This window comes from Gopherus flavomarginatus, chromosome 5, assembly GCF_025201925.1.
Source record: "Gopherus flavomarginatus isolate rGopFla2 chromosome 5, rGopFla2.mat.asm, whole genome shotgun sequence".
Classification (NCBI taxonomy): domain Eukaryota; kingdom Metazoa; phylum Chordata; order Testudines; family Testudinidae; genus Gopherus; species Gopherus flavomarginatus.
Genome location: NC_066621.1, coordinates 92,474,408 through 92,495,341, shown reverse-complemented (window position 1 = coordinate 92,495,341; position 20,934 = coordinate 92,474,408). Strand labels below are relative to the sequence as shown.

Here is a 20,934-nt window from a genome sequence, read left to right as displayed (position 1 = left end):
TTTCAACTAAATAAATTAACAGAGTCCTCCAGCCCCATTCACTTTCCCTTATTCCCTCCCCTTTGGTTAAGAAGGGCTTGTCTACATGGCCACACTCAAGCTGTGAAGTTCTTGCTTCACAATCCCCCTTCCACCTCCGCCCGCCCCCGGAGCGAGGCCGAGGCCGGCGGAAGTTGCTCGCTGCGACCGGGGGAATCTCCCTGCAGAATCCGCTCCCTCCCGCAAATTACCCCGGAAGCAGTTTAATGTTACACCGCCCCCGCCCCCGAGAAGGGCGCCCCGCAGCGTGAGCCGAGGGTTGGATGCAAATCTGTCCAGCCGCGTTCCCGAAGCTCACGTCATGCCGTGACTGCGCCTGCGCTGAGCGAGGCCTCTTCCCGCAGCGGGGCGGAACCAAGTTGCTCAGAGCGCGGTGTCTGCGGGGAGCTGGTTTTGAAAGGACCGCGCCTCCCGGAAGTACTGGGGGCGGGACCTGATGCAGGAGGCGGCGGCGCGGAGCCTGCGGCGGGGCTTGGAGAGGCTGCGACCCCTCGCGAAGAATAAGACGCTGCGATATGGGGTCCCCATGATGGTGAGTGGCAGGGGGTGGGGCCTGGTGGATGGGGCGGGGCCAGTGGCGCTCTTCGTGGCCGGCAGGGGGCGGGGCCGTGGGCGCTCTGCGGAGCTGGCAGCTGCTGTGCGCGAGGCTGCCCGAGACCCCGCCGCTGGGAGGCTCCGCCGCGCCCAGGCAGTGTCGGGGGTGGGGAGTTACCGGTTCGGTTCCCGTCCCCGCCGCTCTGGTCTCGGTGAGCCCGGCTCAGGGGGCGCCGTCCCCGTGCTCCTCGCCTCCTCGCCCCGCTGTGAGCAGAGCGCCGGGGGCCCCTTCTCCGCTGGCTGGTGCTCGGTGCGGAACCGGGTCGCTGCTGGCGGGGCCCTGCTGGCGGGGCCCTGCCCCCGGGCCGAGCGGCAGCTGCCAGCCCCTGGCGCTGAGAGCGGACAGGCCCGTGGCGGGCTCCTGTGCGGCCCCGGACCCTGGGAGACGTTAACCGGGGAGGGCAAACCGCGATTTGTTTGTGAAAGATTTTCCGAGCGCTGTTCAATGGCTGCGCTGCTGGAACTGGGTCTTGCCTGCAGCGCTCAGGCTGGTTAGGCACATGGGCCAGCCCTACTCCCGCTATAGGCGCCGCTAGGTTTATGAATGAGAGGTTGAGCTCCAGTGCCCTTCCCTGGATGAAGGCAGCGTTTGTGCTGCAACATTTTTGCTGGGAGGGGAGGGCAAGGAAAGGGGGGGTTTGAGGGGTGGGGGGCTTGGGGGTCTGTGGCAAAAGTTTAAATCAAAACGGTGGTTCTCAGTTTCTAAAGTTTGAGAACAGCTGGTGTACAGGCCAAGCGTGTGTGTGAGACCTGGGTTTAGCTGCTGCTGAGCCATAGCTCTGCAATGGCTTTTTGTGCTGCCTGTACTTTTAAATGAAGGAACAGGTAGATGAGGTATGTGGCAAAACTGTAGATGATGCACAATTATTTAGGATAACTAAGATTAGAAAAGGACTTTAAACTCAAGAGTAACCAAACAATGGTGCAATTGGGCAGGGTAATGTCAAATAAAATTCAGTAAGTATAAGAGAATGTATATTGGCAGAAATAATTCAAGTGCTCAAACGTGCCAATGAGTTTTAAGTGTAACCACTCAAAAAGGTTTCAGAGTGGTAGCTGTGCTAGTCTGTATCAGCAAGAAGAACGAAGAGTACTTGTGGATTTTAGCCCATGAAATCTTATGCCCAAATACATTTGTTAATCTGTAAGGTGCCACAAGTACCTCTCGTTCTTTTCACTCAAAAAAGAAGACCTAGCCAGTAATGTGGACAGCTGAATGAAAAGATCCACACATGCATTGTGATGGTCAAGAAAAGCAAACAAGGTTTTTAAGGTGAGTGAAGGATAGGATGGAAAATAATCCTGATATTATCCCATTATATAAATATATACTCTTAACTTGAAAACTTCGTTCAGTTTTGGTCAACACATCTCAAAAAAGCTAAGATAAAGTATAAATGGAAGGGGATCAGAGAAAGGCAACAGCAATTCTTAGCCCCACAGCAGGGCTTCTGTCTGAGGAGATATTAAAGTATACAATTTAATCCTTTTACAGTGGAGACAGAGAGGTGACTCTATAGAGATATGTAAAACAGTGATGTAAAGAAGGTAAATCAGGGGCTCCTAATTATCCCTTTTTCCTTAATGTAACGACAAGGTGAAATTTCAAATAAAAGGCTGTTAACAAATTTAACACTTAATAACCATAGCTCTTATCCCTGGGGATGCCTTACTGTTGGTTGGGGAGTGGGGGTCTCGTACTATATCTCTTTCCTAGCCTCTCCCCTTTAAAGTTTTTCTCCCCTGTTCATACTTCAGAGCTCCTCTCTTGCTTTCCAGTGCAGGAAGAGGGTGGTGAGAATATAATTCTTGTTAGTTTCACAGCTGCTCAAGGAGTTCTGAATAGCATCAGTGAAGCTAAACAGAATCTTTTATTAACTTCACTCTTATACTGTCTGGGAAGGTAGGAGCAGCAGCAGTGGCACTGGATCTGTGTGCATAGTCAGGAAGATACCAACTGTAAACTGAAGCAACATTGTCTTTGCAAGCAAAAAGAATAGATGCTTAATTTCTTGAGAAGTTGTTGTTGCATAGCATTGGTCTACTGTGATGAAAACTTGGAATGTTGCTTCCTGTGCCATACTTGCTTTGTTGATAAAGAGAGGTCTTTAGTCATGAGGGCTATCAGCACTAAATTCATTTAAAAATACATTCAAACTGCCTTGAAATGAACCTCATTGTCTTTCATTTTACAACTTGAAGTCTAATCTGCCATTCTTTCTGCAGATCTGAGTGAAAAAGATAATATCTTAAAGACAGTTGGTCTGTTTATATATATATAACTTTGAATAAAGACATTTGTATATTTACCCATTTTCAGGGTGAATTTATAATTTTGATCTGTTTTGAGTCAAAGAGGTTTTCTTATTTAAGTGATCTTTAAAGCCTCAAATTATCAGCCCCTGAGAGTAACATGATAATCAGAGTTCCTCAGTCACGTTATCCTAGCAGGAAAGAGTGTTTTCTTCCCAACACCAGCTGGACTGTAGAGAGTGCAAATTAACAAATCAATGGAATGAACAGGGACAGATCTCCCCCCCCCAAGATAAATCAGTGAATCTCATTTTCTTCAATTCTACAAACTTGACATGTGGTAATACCAGTGCCTGGCATAAGGCAACATGTGCCTAGGAAAGTGATGTAACCTGGCATGGAACGGCATTTAGCAGCTTGAATGCTAGAGGGTGTAGAGTCCTGAAGCACTTAGATGGTAACATCTGTGTAGATGCTGGAATGAACTCCACTGACCTTGCAGATGTAACTTGTACTTGCTATTGTGAGGAAGGAGGCTGTGTTGCCTGTGTATCCACTTAGTTTACTTATCTTTATTTCCTGCTGTATCCATATCTCTCCCTTTCCTATTGCAGAAAGGTACAGGGGGTTTAACTCTTTCATTACCACCTGCCGGTTATCATGTAGGCTGGTATGACACTTGGTTCTCCATTACAGAGGAAGGGTCCTAGCTTTCAGTCAGTGTTTCTTATTCCACAGACAACTCTGTCTGCCTGAATAGGAGGAATATGTCTGTCAGTGTCCCATTCCTCCTGTGACACTTTCAGATGATACTGTGCCAGCAAGGCTCTTTGGCACCACTGCCAATGGAGCTGGCACCATACAGTCTTCTGAGACACTGAGCATGTAAGATTACTTCTCCAGTGCAATTAACACATTTAAAGGTGACTGGAAATGCATTTCCTTCAGACAAATACAGATTGTTTTTCCAAATGATTAAGAAAATACATACTCCAACTTAAAAATTACAAATAACGTTTTAAAATGAATGTTGCAAATCACCTCCTACACTCACAGTAGTAGCCAAGAGTCAAGTTAATGGTTCTTCATTTGTCTGCTACAGCCAATGACTTTCTAAGCACCTAAAGCTGTATAAGGAATATAAATGTGGAGCTTCTTATGTTTCTTCTTGCTCTGCCATCAGATACTGTAAGAGGAAAAGCAGAAACTTGAGGCTCTGAACTTGTCATAGCAGGTAGACTTTTTTAAAATACATCTTGAATTCTAACTTTATTGCATACAGAGATATAGTCTCAACTGTAGCATCTTGAACTATTGCACTTTCCAGCCTGATAAAGGTAGATTATTCTGTCTTCTTTACACTTATAAGTTTCTCCCTCTGCTGTACACCTCTATCTCACTATAACGTTGTCCTCGGGAGCCAAAAAATCTTACACATTATAAGTAAAACCGCATTATATTGAACTTTCTTTGATCTGCCGGAGTGTGCAGCCCCACACCCCCGGAGTGCTGCTTTACCACGTTATATCTGAATTCGTGTTGTATCGGGTTGCGTTATATCGGGGTAGAGGTATAATAAAAATGCCTTTTGGCAATACCTTGCGTGTGTTTCCCATTCTTCCTCTGAATTCTGCCTCTTGCATTGAAAGTGCTGTGCATATTGTTGCATTGTCATTTTGTGCGTTTCTGTAGATCAGCACTTTGCTCTTTGTCTATGTCACATACAGAGCAGGGAACAGAGTTCAGCAAGGAAGGAACACACCAGCAACATTGGGATAAGTGGTCAGTGCTTCTAAGCACCGTCAGGGGAATGTCAGTGGTCTGCAGGGCTCCTACTAAAGACTTTATTTGTCTGTTTAAATGTAATAAACATCCTGCTGGCAGGACAGTTTGGATTTACTGGGGTTATTTTTATTTCCAATTGAAATGTGGGTCTTCTGGAAGCTCTGACTAGTGTTCAGAAAGATTTTTGTCTGCATTCTGGAGCCTGCCTTTTTACCATGCAGTGTGTTTTTGGGTGGGCAGTCTCTTGCAGGCCTAATGGTCTGGTGAAGCCTCCCTGTTTTATAATGTACTTAAATAAATGGCTATCTGAGGATCTCTTAATGAATTGAATTCAGACTCCAAAAAGTAGGTGAATTTCTGAATGCCTGGTGTCATAACTGTCCTGCTCAGATCTGAACCTTAGAGTTCAGAACATGAGAAGCTAGCATGAAACCTCCAAACTTAATTACCAGCTTGGATCTGATATCGCTGCCACCAGCCAGAATTCCAGTGTCTGGCTCACTCTGGTCTCCCCAAAACCTTCCCTGGGGAACCCCCAAGACTCAGATGCCCTGAGTCTCACCACAAAGGGAAATAACCCACTTCCCTTCTCCCTCTTTACCTCCTCCCAGATTTCCCTGCCCTGGGTACACTAGGAGATTCTCTGCTTCAAGTCCTTGAAACACAAGTACGGAGAGATCAATCTCTCTCTCCCCTCACTCAGAGGGTATGCAAAGTCAGGCTTAGTAAATCTAACACAAAGAGATTCTCTCTTCCCCCCACCAATTCCCTGGTGTGCTGCAGACTCAATCGCCTTGAGCCCCCACTAAAAAAAAATCCACAGGTCTCAAAAAGAAAGAAAAAGACATAAAATAGTCTCTGTATCAAGGTGACAATATACAGGGTCAATTGCTTAAAAGAAAAAATGAATAAACAGCCTTATCCAAAAAGAATACAATTTAACACATTCCAGCAACTACAGACATGTAAATACAAAAAAACAATATAAACCTATTGTCTTACTATCCTTGTACTTACAACTTGGAAACAGAAGATTAGAAAGCCTGGAGATAGAAAGATCACTCTCAGAGCTGAGAGGGTCACCGAACCAAGACAAAGAACTCACACCCAAAACTTCCCTCCACCCAGATTTGAAAAAGTCTTGTTTCCTGATTGGTCCTCTGGTCAGGTGTTTGGTTCCCTTTGTTAACCCTTTACAGGTAAAAGAACATTAACCCTTAGCTATCTGTTTATGAAGCCTCCTTGTTTTATAATGTACTTAAATAAATGGCTATCTGAGGATCACTTAATGAAGTGAATTCAGACTCCAAAAAGTAGGTGAATTTCTGAATGCCTGGTCCTGTAATAGGCTGAGCACACTTCACTTCCATTACCTTGTAGGATCTGAGTGAACATGGCACCTCCTACAACTGAGGAAGATTCTTGCTGTGAATAAAGATTCTAAGGGACATTGCTGATGTTAATTTCTGTGTACACAGATCGTGACTACATCGCCTTCTATTATTGCATCAAGTGCCAAAACTCCCATTACAAACACGCAAGGAGCATTTCCTCTGTTTCTTGATGCTCTGCCAGCATCATGGCACCCTTAAGCTCACATACAGCGTTCCAGTAAAAATTCACAGAATGGGAATCTCAGAATCTTCAGGGAATTTATATTTATTGCCTCGTGAGTTTTCTGTTCAAAATATAATTTACTGTATGAAACAGTGAATTGAAACCTTCATATGCCTAGAATGTGTAGATGAAGAACAAATGGCCCTTAATGCTTACACTTGAGACTCAAACAGGCTTCTGAGTCTTGTAGATAAACTGATGTATATGTAAACAAATACCTACTAGTGCTGCACATAGAGGATAAAAATCTTTTGTTGTTGCTATTTTAGTCTTTAAAACAATTTCTCCCAACCACTGATTCATATGCTGTCACTGTTATGGGTCTGTGGCTGTTATTCCAAGCACTGCTCCTCTAATCTAATGATGAGTTGAGTTTGTGTACTGGGTCCCTTCTGCACCACTGCTTCTAAACTCTTATTCACCTGCATCCTTTCTGGAGCATGGCACTGCTTCATGTGAGACCATCCTTTGAAACGGCCTATAGTATGCTGGAAGCTGAATGGTCTGCTGTGGCTGGTTCGTCTCTGGTCTTAGTTTGGTAAACTAGTACGGCTCCCTGAATTAGCTCACCTACAGTGTCTTTCCTTAGTCCTTCAGTGCGTTGATTTAGGTCTAGAGCATGTGTGTGAGTTTCTGAATGAATGTCTTCCCAAAACAAAGGGGTGGTGTTTTATTCTGTGAATAAGACCTCAGCTTCATTTTGACTAGACTATGCGTGTGTGAATTTAGTACTGGTAGAATGGGCCAGCCTGAGAGTCATGTAGACTGAAATCCTCTGTTTATCCTCAGAAAAGATACACATGAGCAGTGGCGATGTTGGCTTCCTTCTCCTCCTCCGCCCTATTTCCTCTGTATAGCCCTGCAATATGTCTCGGTCCTCATCAGGTGGAACCACAGAGAGGAGCAGGAGGTTAGTTCTGTTCCCATGGCGCATTGAGTTTTTAGCCCTGTCCTAATACTGACAACTAGGGGGACAGTTAATGGCAACAGTGGTGATGGTTTCTTTTTGTGTTTTTGTAATGTAGCTATTAGTCTAATGGTAACTGAACTTATACCAACATCTTTTCATGCTCAGAAACCACTAACGAGCGATTAGATGGAAAGAGCCTTGGTCACAGTAAACCGTAGCTGGATTTGCACCTATGATCTATGGGTGGCAGTAAACTTAGTTTTTAAAATGGTACTAGGATTTCCTTTTTATTTATTCATTTTTTTTCAGGAAAGGGGCAGTGTTGTTTGTGACAGTAAGCTTCGCTTGACCACCACAGCCTGTTTGTTCTCCAAACAGCTGCAGCTGCTAAGTGAAATTCCTTTGTCACCTGACCAGTCCAAGCACCGTGTATAATGCAAAATGACAACAGTCTGGTTGAAAAAGCCCACTTTTGCTAATGCTCACACAAAGGAACATATGGGTTGCTGTTTCATCCGTTGTTCTGAAATTGGTTTCTACTAAATGCCTTTTGTGCATTCTCCCATACGTTAAGAAATGGACATTTTAGTAAACAAGATTTTTTGCCAAAAAATAGACCGCAGTGTCTACAGCGTGTGACAAAACAGAGCTTTACAATGTGGCCCCCAGCCATTCGCATCTTGAATGTCATCAGGTGTCACCGGTATGATGCTCCGCTGTGTTCAGTGATGATAACAGTCGGCTGCGTGTGTGTTTCCTCTGTGTGCTGCCCCGGCTCTGCGCAGATAGGTGGCACAGCAAACCCCGAGAGAAACCGCAAGGACCACAGACTCCGATAAGGTTTATTGTCAAACGAAACACAGTCTCTAACTCCCTGGATCAGATGTCTACAGTTCTGCTAGTATATATGTGCTCCCTGACAATGGACTAGTTCAGTCAGTGGTGGGATTCTTCACTAGGTACAGACAAAAGACAACCACTCGGGTGCATTCTTATACACAGGTACAAACAAGTTACACATCACTCCTGACGTATTGAGGTGCAACCCCTCTGCATGTTAGGGTGCTGCCTCTCTCCTGGTGCATGTTGGTTCGAATAAAACAACTCTGTCCATCATATTATCCTTTTGACCCTGTCTTTAGAATGGGTCAGCCTGTTCCTTATTATCTATGTGGAATGTGTTAGTACCGGAATGTTCTGGTACCATCCTGGCATATGTTTATCTTACTAGTGCTTAGTGCACATATACACATACCTAAAAGGAACTATCAGCCACATTCTTGCCAGCTTCTGTGAGCAGGGCCTGCCTCTGACTCACATTTTAACTTTTTTTTTGTGTGTGTGTATTAACAAAGGCTTGACCATTACTTTAGTTCAGGCCTTAGGTCTCATTCCGGGCCTCTGATACAAGGGTTTATGTTTCAGGGCCTCATCTTACTACATTGAATATGGTGGGGCGGCCTGCATAGGTCAGGTCCCATATGCAGTGCTCCATACTGATCCAGGTGATCTGGTTGCTTGGATCAAGATGGAGTACTGTGTGCTGAGACCTGCAATCTCTGAGGCCTAAATGCCATTGCCTCCAATCTTGAATAGAACAATCTGCTCCTTTTTTCTTAAATCAAATTGCTGCCCTAGGGTTGTCAGCATTTTCTCAGTATGGCCCTTTACTTGGTATATTTTATCTGCTCATGAAATACACATACACACCCTCCTGTATTTCTCTAGTTGTGTATGAACAGTGCAGAAGAATTCTGCTGGCAGTGGCTGCAGGAGGCAGAACAGTCGGAGGACAACAGGTTGCAATGTTTGCTAAGGAGTAGGTTTCCCAGCATGGCTGGCCCTTGTTTTCAGCTTGGGTAGGTGGCAGCAGAAGAGAGGCTATTGCTGATCTCTAAGCTAGAAGTATTATGCACTGTAATGATGGTCACTCCTTTCTCTGTTTGTCGTCATCTGCTAACACACAATTCCTCAACATTTTTTTCTTAATTTGTCCTTTGGATCAAATATATATATATATATTTTAAGGCACAGAGCTTCCTTTTGAAAGGTGCTCGCATGACCTGTAATGAAAACCAAGTTAATCTTTTTGCCACAAAGAGGAGAAAGAAGGGTCCTGAGTTAGAGACCCTCCCCCTTCTGTGGGAAGGAGAACCAACCTGAATGATCCCACCCAGATTTCTGCTTAAATGAGAAGGGAGAAGGGATAAGGTGGGATGGGAAAAATGAGGCTTGTGTGAGGTGATTTTTCACCCCCAATCCACTTCTCTGTCCCATTTCTCTTCACACTTGGATTTAGCACACAAAGGTTGACTGGGTCACCTCATATATATAATCTTGTCAAATTATACGTTGTATTTCCTTTACTACTGCTACTTGCCTGCATTAGTGGTGTGGCATGTTTTAATCTATAGTGACTAAATCAGAGGTGGGCAAACTACAGCCCGCGGGCCACAGCTGGCCCGTGGGACTTCCTGCCTGGCCCTTGAGCTCCCAGCCAGGGAGGCTTGCCCCCAGCCCCTCCCCTGCTGTTCCCCCTGCGCTGCAGCCTCAGCTTGCCATGCTACCAGTGCTCTGGATGGCAGGGCTGTGAGCTCCTGCCGGGCAGTGCAGTGGCGTGGCTGGCTCTGGCCATGCAGCACAGCTGACAGTCCTGCTGCTCTGAGCAGCATGGTAAGGGGGTGGGGAGTTCCAGGGGGCAGTCAAGGTAGCAGGGGTGGTTAGATGGGGTGGAGATTCTGGGGGTGGTGATAAGTGGACTGGGGTGGGGGGGGGTTGGATAGGCGGAGTCCTGGAGAGCCTGTTGGAGGAGGTGTGGATAGGGGTCAGGGCAGTCGGGACAGGGAGCAGGGGGGGTTGGATGGATTGGGGATTCTGAGGGGGGCGGGGAGTGGGAAGGGGCAGATAGGGGGCAGGGGCCAGGCTATATGGGGAGGCACAGCCTTCCCTACCCAGCCCACCATACAGTTTCGGAACCCCAATGTGGCCCTCAGGCTAAAAAGTTTGCCTGCCCCTGGACTATACGTTACCATCTGGAGGCTGTTCATATGAAATGAGTTGGGAGTCTCAGTAAATTTGCCATTTAGACAAATGTTCATGGTACAAAACCACCACTACAGCTGGCACTAATGGTCTCCCTTATTAGCAGTCACAGCATAGGGACCAATGATTTGAAATGTCCATGGAGACTTGCCCTAGGGGTTCGTGTGTCCCCCCAGGTCAGAGTTGAACCAGATAGCTGTTTTAGTGGGATGAAAGCTTGCAGTGCTGCTGCCCAAGCTGCACCTGTTTAGTGAATAAATTAAGGACTTCATTCTCCAGGGCTGTCCAACCGGCCCTTCTCACCAGCACTGAACTGCACACAACAGTTTTTAAAAAAGGAAACCCCCAAAACCTTTTAACTCTGATCACTGCAAACCAAAAAAAAAAATATTTCATATGACTTCCAGTTTTGCAGCTGGCCCAGTGCATAGCTTGAGGCTTTGGCAGCAGCTGTCTTGGAGAAGATTGGCTTGAAAATTATCCTATTACCACTCTAGTAATATATTTCATAACATTTTCCTGCTTTCTTTTCACCAGTGCATGATCTGAGTTGCCAGTATTGAATATTGTGATGTGATTAATTTAGGGATTTATGACAAAGGAAATGTAATTTTGTAAGTTGGCTTTCACAATCGGTACTGCAGCAGGAATGAGTTTCTTTAGCAACGGGGATTCTATAATATAGCAAATTGCTAGGCAATGTCAGAGAAATTGCCTCTTGTTGTTTTACTAACCCAAGAGACTATGGGTGGCTGCTTTAGATTGTTCAGGATAACTCAGGGAAGTGCAGTAAGTCAGGGAGTTCTCAGGCCATCAGTGAACAACTCAATTTTAGTTGGTGACAAGCGCTAGCATCCTCCATCTGAAATGCAGCCTTAATAATCAGCCCCATGCCATCCATAACTGTTTGCATAACACACTTCCCAACGGAGAAGAGAGTGGGTAGATTTAAAAATAAAGTTAAGGAGAATTTAATGTCTATTGTTTTTGCATAAAACAATTACTGAGGTTGCTGAGTTTGTGACAGATGGTATTCTTATGTCACATTCTTTTATTCTACTTTGCAACATGTTAGTCTTCTGTGCATGCATGAGTACGGTAAAATGTTGGGCTTTTATATATAATCATTGATGCATACAGGAATAATCCAGATTGGAACATTTAAGAGGGTATTTATGGTAGCAGTGCTACTAGTATGCAAAGTACTGTATTAAATATTAAGTATTAGTTTTTATTTTTAAAGCTGACCTTTTGATGTCAAAAAAATACCACCATTAGATCCATATGTTAAGTGCTTCAAAATATCTAGTCAGAGGGACATTTTAGCATGTAATGAATTCAGAACTTGTTTTATTTCTTCCCTTGCACATTCTGTAAAGTGTAAAATATTAACAGCTTTCTCACATTTAAAAAAATACAGGTTTATCTGAGCTTTTCAAGTTGATTCTGTTCTCCAGTTGGGTTGTCTACAGCATAGGGTATGCTAGGTCATCTGATTAAATGTGTGGCAGCAATTTGCAGGTTACTAGAATTGAGGTGAGTCAAAGTATGTTTTAATCAGGGTGGATAAAAATCAATGGTTTTTTTTTAAAATCAGATTTTTTGATAAAATGCTTTTTGAGGAAAAAGCCTATTTAAAGAGTTTTAATTAGGATACATTATAGCTCAAAGATCTCATCATGGATTAGGGATTATAAATTCTAATTCTGTAGCATGAGACAATATATTCATGTAATGTTTAAGAAGAGTTTTGTAAATTAGTTCCAATAGTTCATGGATTAAGGACCCAATCTTATGGGGCTCCAGGGGCTTCTGTATAGATTATTTAGGTTAATCTTTCTATCCACCCAATAGAACTCAGTGCTCAGTCTAGAAGATATCAGAGATGATTAGTTTTGCAGTTCTCAAACTGTGGATTTGTGTCTCCAGAGATAACATGCTTGTTAACAGCAAAAATGTTTTATTTATTCATTCATTTAAATATATAGAGGTAAGAAATAACTGGCCTCAATCCTATTGTCCCTCTGCAAATTTGTATACACAGGGTCAATCCATTACCGCTCTCTAAAAGTGCAAAGTTTCAAAAAGTTCAGTGAATAGAAGATTGGTGGGGGCGGAATGGATCTGGATGAGGAGAAGAAGTCTGGAGATAAATATGAGAAGGGAGGGACAGGCAGTAGAAACAAAAGTGGAACTGTTTGAGCAGCATATTCCAGAAGTCTTGAGGTCTTTCTGAGTGAAGCCTTTACTGATTTGAGATCTACCATACCACTCTCTCACTAGAAGGGGAAACCTGTAATGGCTGCAAGCCATAAAAGAGACCCCGTTTGGGAATATTTTAATTAAGTACCTCTACCTGTGGGTAAAACAGACATGTTTGCAGAATGCAAACAGTGCAACAAAGAAATGCAAGGCCTTGGCTGCCGGAATGAAACAACATCATGAGAAGTGCTCCTTCTCAGGAGGAAGCTGTGGTGAAGGTAATGAAAGGAACATATCTTGGGGTATGTCTACACTACGGGATTATTCCGATTTTACATAAACCGGTTTTATAAAACAGATTGTATAAAGTCGAGTGCACGCGGCCACACTAAGCACATTAATTCGGCGGTGTGCGTCCATGGTCCGAGGCTAGCGTCGATTTCCGGAGCGTTGCACTGTGGGTAGCTATTCTGTAGCTATCCCATAGTTCCTGCAGTCTCCCCCCCCCCTTAGAATTCTGGGTTGAGAGCCCAGTGGCTGATGGGGCAAAAATCATTGTCGCAGGAGGTTCTGGGTAAATGTCGTCAGTCATTCCTTCCTCCGGGAAAGCAACAGCAGACAATCATTTCGCGCCCTTTTTCCCTGGATTGCCCTGGCAGACGCCATAGCATGGCAACTATGGAGCCCGTTCAGCTTTTTTTTTTACAATCACTGTATGTGTACTGGATGCCGTGGGCAGAGGCAATACTCCAGCGCTACACAGCAGCATTCATTTGCTTTTGCATGATAGCAGAGATAGTTACCAGTCGTTCTGTACCGTCTGCTGCCAGTGTAATTTGGCAATGAGATGATGGTTATCTGTCCTTCTGTGCTGTCTGCTGCTATCATGGGTGCCCCTGGCTGAGATCAGCCAGGGGCGCAAAAGCAAAACTGGGAATGACTCCCCGAGTCAATCCCTCCTTTATGGTTTCTAAAAATAGTCAGTCCTGCCTAGAATGTGGGGCAAATGTACTAGAGAAGCAGTGTATCAGAGGGTACAGCTGCTCTGTGTCAGATCCCACAGAAATGATGAGCTACATGCCATTCACGGGGGATGCCCCTGCAACAACCCCACCCGTTGCTTCCCTCCTCCCCCAACCTTCCTGGGCTACCGTGGCAGTGTCCCCCCCATTTGTGTCATGAAGAAATAAAGAATGCCGGAATAAGAAACACTGAGTTTTTAGTGACATAAAATGAGGGGGAAGCAGCCTCCTGGTGCTATGATAGTCCAGGCAGGACATTAAGCAGTGTGGGGGAGAGGAGCCCAGCATCCCACTGCTATGATAGTCCAGGCAGTACAGAATCTTTTCTTTTCACATGAAAGGGAGGGGGCTGATTGAAGCTCAGCCCCCAGTTGCTATGATGAAGACGGTTACCAGCCGTTCTGTACCATCTACTGGGAATGACCGAGAGTCATTCCTATTTTCACCCAGGCGGCCCCGGCCAGCCTCACCTGAAGCCAGCCAGGAGCACTCACGGGTTGATAAGAAGGACGGTTACCAGTCCTACTGCACCGTCTGCCACCACGGAGGGGAGAGGAGCGGATACTGCTCTTCACTGCTTCAGCATCGCATCTACCAGCAGCATTCAGTAGACATAGAGTGACATTGAAAAAAGTCAAGAAACGATTTCTTTCCCTTTTCTTTCACATGGGGAGGGGGAGGGAGTAAATTGACAAGCTATTCCCTGAACCATGCCGGACAATGTGTTTGACCCTACAGGCATTGGGAGCTCAGCCAAGAATGCAAATACTTTTCGGAGACTGCTGTGGACTGTGGGATAGCTGGAGTCCTCAGTACCCCCTCCCTCCCTCCATGAGTGTCCGTTTGAGTCTCTGGCTTCCCGTTACGCTTGTCACGCAGCACTGTGTAGCCTGTAGATTTTTTTTTCAAATGCTTTGGCATTTCGTCTTCTGTAATGGAGCTCTGATAGAACAGATTTGTTTCCCCATACAGCGATCAGATCCAGTATCTCCCGTACGGTCCATGCTGGAGCTCTTTTTGGATTTGGGACTGCATTGCCACCCGTGCTGATCAGAGCTCCACGCTGGGCAAACAGGAAATGAAAATCAAAATTTCATGGGGCTTTTCCTGTTTACCTGGCCACTGCATCCGAGCTGAGATTGCTGTCCAGAGTGGTCACAGTGGTGCACTGTGGGATACCGCCCGGAGGCCAATACCGTCGGTTTGCTGCCACACTAACCCTAATCCGATATGGTAATACCGATTTTTAGCGCTACTCCTCTCGTTGGGGAGGAGTACAGAAACCGATATAAAGAGCCCTTTATATTGATATAAAGGGCCTCGTAGTGTAGACGGGTACAGCGTTAAATTGGTTTAATGCTGCTAAAATCAGTTTAAACGCGTAGTGTAGACCAGGCCTTAATGTGATGGTCCATCCCCCTAGGGTCAGGGCAGCATGGCCTGTTGGTCACAGTTTATAAAGCAGCCCCCCAGAACAGCGTGGCCTAGCGGCCAGAGTCCATAAAGCAGCCCTTTGGTGCAGGGCAGCGTGGCCTAGTGGCCAGTGTCTCTAGCTTTGGGGCGCCCCTTATGGGGTGTGGCAGCCCCAGTAGAGAGACCCAAGTCCACCCGACTCCACTGGGGCCCGACCCAGGGCCCTAACAGTGGTGTAGCGCCTTGCCACTGACTCAGCGGGGGGTCCTAATGAAACACGCTGAGTTTCCTTGGGGGGGAGGTACCACTCCGTCACCCTCCCTGAGTCACTTCCTACCAGAGTCTGTGTTGGGGTTTCCCAGGAGATGTTGGGTCCTCTGTGTTCAGCAAGGCCAGTTGTCTCCAAGGGTTCCTCCAGTCACCTGGGTGCAGGCAGGCCGTGGACGGTTTCAATTCCCGGTGCGATTGGGCTGTGGCTGGTCCTCCGCAGGATCTTCCCAGGCAGGTCCTTCGCCTACGGCCTTCAGCCTAGAATGAGCTGGGCTCCCTCCCTTTTTACTGCTGGAGCACTTGAAGCATGCCCAGTCTTGCCAGGGACTCAGGACTTCCTTTGTCAATAACACAGGCTAGTATGGGGTGAGCAGATCCCGTCACACTGAACATGTAGGATCTTCAGGTTGGTAAACTTTTTTATTTCATACTTCTTTCCTAAGGACTGCCTGTCCTCCTTCTGGACTAGTCTTGGCTTCTCACGTTTGAGCAAAAAATATAGTTGTTACTCTATGGTACTATCATTTTAGATGCAGTTGCGATAAAAAATTAATAGCTGAAGTAGGCAGATCTTCCTTTTACAATTTCACCTTTTAAAGTAGTACTAAGCGTCAGTGAATGCAATGAGTAATACTAAATGAGCAGTATGGTGACAATAATTAAATAACTGCATTGGCTTATTTTCTTTAGGAGAATCCATCCTCAACGTACAGGATTCTGAAAACTATCCACCTTCAAGATCATCATTTTTCTATAGTTTCAGAGTTATCTGCCAATGATAGTGTTTCAGTCATATCATGTATGTCATATAGCCACAGTATATCACCTATAGCAAAAAGAAAAAAAAAATCTCCATCATCCAGAAACAACCATAGATAAGTTTGTGATAAGAACTAGCAGATTACAAAAAGAGATAATTGATGAAAAAATTGCCCAGTTTGTTTATGCAACAAACTCTCCTTTCTGTATTATTGAGAACCCACACTTCATTAACATGGTTCAGTCATTAAGACCAGGATACAGTCCACGCAACAAAGCAGATGTTGCAGGCAAATTGCTGAACTTCTCTTTCATACACTTTATCAGCAGTGTGCAAAAGGTCTAGAGGGTGAAATTGTTAAGTTGAGTCTTGCTATTTGGAGCAATGTCCACAATGATCCTGTTGTATGTGCTTATGTGACAACAGAAGAAGGGAATGTTTTCCTTACAAAAACAATTGATACATCAGGAAATGCACACACAGCAGAATACTTACAAGAAGTAGCAATAAAAGTTATAACAAACTGAAAAAAAATTCAAATATCTAATATGCAGTTTGGTCACAGACAATGCTGCAAATGTATCCAAGATGAGAAGAAATTATTTAGAAGAGAGTCCCAAGCTAATAACATGCAGTTGCAGTGCTCATTTGATGCACCTCCTAGCCTAAGACTTCAGTGTTCCAGAAATAAAGGCTAATGTTGAAATTGCAAAATACTTCCATAACAACCACTTTGCAGCAGCTGCTCTGAAAAAAATGGGAGGAACGAAGCTAACTCTCCCACAAGACGTGTGATGGAACTCAGTAGTGGACTGTTTTGAGCACTATATCAAGAACTGGCCAAATCTGATAACTGTTTGTGAACAAAATCGTGAAAAAATAGATGGCACTTTCACGGCCAAAATTCTCAAAGTTGGGCTTAAGAGAAATGTTGAACACATGCTGAGTATCCTGAAGCATATTTCTGTAGCCTTGAAGAAAATGCAGGGAAATACCTGTTTTACTGCTGACACTGTTGAAATTTGGAAGGAACTGAGTGAGATCTTAAAAAGAGAAATATGCAATGATAGTTAAATTACAAGCATTAAAAAAACGAATGGGACAAGCACTACCTCCAGCTCATTTTCTTGCAAATATTCTTAATACTTGGTACCAAGGTCAAACCTTAACTGCTGAAGAAGAGAAGTTGGCTGTGACATGGACATCCAGCAATCATCCCTCCATAATGTCAACTATAATAAACTTCAGAGCTAAGGGGGAACCATTCAAGAAATATGTCTGATGATAATGATTTAAAGAAAGTCACACTATTGAACTGGTGGAAGTCACTTAAGCACTTGGATTCAGAGACTGTTGAAGTGACAATCTCACTTTTAACAGCAGTAGCTTCTTCTGCCAACACAGAAATAATATTTTCTTCCTTTGGACTAATTCATTCCAAACTGAGAAATAGTTTGGGACCTGAAAAAGCAAGAGAGCTTGTTTTTTCTTTTCCGGATTATGAACAAACAGGAAAATGAAGGTGAAGATGACTGATTTAGCTGCGGAAACCAATATTTTAAGTTTCTCATGTTGACCTGTCTGACATAGCCAATTTAATTTTTTTTTAAATATTTAATTTAACTATTTTAGTCAAAAACAATTTTAACAAAAACAAACTTGATTTTTCAAAAATTCATATGCTTGTTTTGTTAAAATATTATGTATATTGTTGAAGAAAAAATCCAAATACATAACTTGGTTGTTTTAGTCTAATAAAACAATTTAAATGTCTGTCTGGTGATGTTCTCCTCCTAATACAGCATGGCAAGAAAATCCTCCAAATATTAATGATAGTTCACCTCCCAATGACTTATAAATATCTGCTTCAATTACCTTTTGGTAAATGAAATAACCGAACAATCATTCATTTTCTGATATAGCTGTAAAATTGTTCTGAAAAGTTTTCAAAATAAATCACTTAAAAATGTATAGTGTGTAGCTTCTAAAAATGTAACCTACATCTCTGAGTTGTGAAGAATATGTATTAAGGTTATAACAACCAACAAGAATGCACTTTTTTGTAGAAATCTGTGGTTAAATTGAGTCTTCCTCACTAGTGATTCAAATCCACCCTGGTTTTAATTTTTAGTATGTACTTAATTACTGCTCATCCTTCAGTTGCCCAGCATTATATACATAATTGTAATATTGGTAAGAATTATTGTGGTCAGTGGTGGTAGGAAATATTTATATTATGGCACACCCAATGGTCCCTGTTAGGGAAGGTGACTATTTCTGATTTGGAAATCAGAAAATGGAACCAACCCGTCTGGTTTCACTGCCCAAACAATGTGAAGGGCAAAAAGTAAAACAGAATTTAAACATTCTTTAGATTTCATAATATAACGGTGATGTCAGTAAAAGTAGGGCAGGTAAAGGTTTGGAACTGTAGTCTAAGGAACAGAGTAAATTAGTCACACTAGCTGAGTCATTGTGCCTCTCTCCACCGCAGAGGCTGGTGGTGGTTTTGTGATATGAAGAAACAAGTAATATGTACAAGTCTGAAACCACCAATCTATTTTGCTTAGAGCCTCAAATTAGGCCTATGATGATGATTTATATTTTATGTATTTAATACTGTAGTGCTCAGTGCTTTACTGTATTTGGAGGAAGACAGCGTCTTGGTGTTACAATCTAAATTAGGTAGTACAGTTCAGATATGTAATTTAAAGAAAAACAGATAATCTAATCACCGGTCCCCTTTTGTATGTCTGTGTATGTAGCATTTTTATTTATCATGTACTGTATATAGCTGAAAGTGTGCTGGGTAATATATAGTAAATGGTCTCTGCCAAACAATTAACAGGTCAAAATCAAGACAAGACAAGACAGAACATATACAGCATGGTATGACTATTGTTTCATGAAATTGTGAGTGTTTTTCCATAGTTATGGCACAGACAAAAGGGTGATTATTAAATCATATTATATACCATGTTTTAGATGCAGCAAAGTAAGAATGTGTGTTGTCATTTCCTTTTGGTTAGAGTGGCTTCACAAACCGCAGTATATTGACCATTCTCAATTTAGTAGGATGTGGCTTATGAGGAACAGGCTAGCTGTAAGTCTTTGTTAATGTGAATAAGACACAAGTTGTATAGAATAATTTTATGAGTGCTCATTGCTGGGCAAACTATTGCTTAATGGATCTAACAAGACTAATTATTGACGTTTGACAACTGGGTACCAGATACTTTTCTAGTGCAGCTACTTCGGCCCTGCATTCTTCATGCTGTATGTTAGCATGATTCCAGCTGGTAAACTATTGTGTGTGATAGCAATAAACTTCTTGAAACCAATCTTGCGGTCTGTTCATTAGAGCTTTAAGAATGTGAGGTAAATCACTGGGCTGTTAATTAACACACTAGTCATTAGCTGTGAAAGAGGACCAGTTTCAGAGGAGATTCTTGTTTTAATGAGAATAAATGCTGTGACTCAAACCACATTTGGTTAGAGTTATTGCCTGATCCTATGAGATGCTCAGTGCTTCATGCAATCAAACTTTAATCAGCAAATACATTCTTCTTGTTAATCACCCATGCCATATTTAGGCAAATCTTAAAACCACTTTTAATCAGCATGTTGGGTTTTTTTATTTTTTTGTTTTTTTTCTTCTCATATCTTGTTACCAAAATATTTGTTAGTGAGCAGAAGCTTTTCCCATATAAATCCCTGCTTTCTGCAGTATGTGTTTTTGTTGATCCAGTATCTATGATAATATCATCACTTTCTTGAATGGTGGAGGAAGAAATCTGACACAGTTTGGTTCATAACGGTCCAGGTTGTTAGCTACTGAAAGTTATTTGCTACCACTTGATGGTTCTTTGGCTATGTGAAATGTAGTTCTGGGTCCAGTTCCTATCAGGTAGGTGTCCGTATCACAAAAGCTACTGCTACATTTGACTCTAATTGCCATGTGCATCCAAAGATCAAGACGGAATGAGACTATAGACTTAACTCCTTCTAGAACTCATTGCCACTTGTCATAGGGTGCCTATTTCTATGGCTATCTAGAAGGATTCAGTTTCCAGTGCTACCAATCTGTCAGCTTCTGAGGGGAGGTTATACCTATTGCTGTTTCTGTTGTGGGGCAGCCCGACCTCTTCCAGTGGAAAATCAATTTGGCCAGCACCTTTCAGGAGGAATAAACTGAGAAGAAAAGTCACTTTAAAAAAAACCAAGCAGAACAAATACTGCATCACTGAAGTAATCTGTTGGGTAATGTGCTAGTTAGGAAGGGCACACATTTTAAACATGTCTGTGCAGCATGATTTAACAAGTATGAGACTCGGCATGTTGTTGTGCTGTGTTATGAGCCTGATGCATTTCATTTGAACAGCCAGCATTGTATGGAGAACTGCTACCATGTGAATTGCAGCAGCCTGCAGAAAAGAAGTTAACTAGCAGTGAGGAGAGAGAGAGAAGATACAGGATAGTTTTTCTTCTGAGGTCCTCAGAACATCCCCCTCCTATTGCCTTCCTCAGACATGCCTCTCTTTGAAGCCTGTTACCCTCCTATTCTGTATGTCAGGCAATGGGCCTTGCCAGAGAACAGCAGAAGGAGAGTGTCAGGCCAGAGCAAGAGTCAGAACTCTGATCTTCCATGTGGAACTAGATTACTTAGCCAGCCCTTAATGGTGTACTTGATCTTTAGGTTTGTCTGAGCATGGCAGGGCTCTCTAAAGGTTAAAATAGATGTTTAGGCTTTGTGATGTGTCTCTGCCTGTCATAAGAACAAATCATTTCATGATTTTCTTCATGCTAACATGAGACTCTGCCTTGTCTATTTCTTCCTTTATTATTCCTTCTCATAAGCTTCAGTGGTGTGGAGAGAGCTCCAACAAAATAAATGGGGCAGTAATGAAGATACAGGTGCAGTGGGTTTGATTTCTTTAGTGACATCATAAAGGACAGTAGGACCATTGTTCCAATCTTGCTTTCTTGTTCCAGAAACTTAATTGGGTCCTTTTATGCCCAGGCATGAG

At 43.4% G+C, this 20,934-nt stretch overlaps 1 protein-coding gene across 1 annotated transcript in view; it reads left to right on the top strand.

Annotated features, from left to right (window-relative positions):
- Positions 1–374: 374 nt before the first annotated feature.
- The window catches only part of LOC127051369 (cytochrome c oxidase assembly protein COX16 homolog, mitochondrial), a 71,954-nt gene continuing 51,394 nt past the window's right edge, over positions 375–20,934 (top strand). Inside the window, exon 1 of the mRNA XM_050953644.1 lies at positions 375–571. Within this exon, the coding sequence (XP_050809601.1) occupies positions 476–571 (96 nt within the window). The 5' untranslated portion in view covers positions 375–475. The remainder of the gene's footprint in view (positions 572–20,934) is intronic.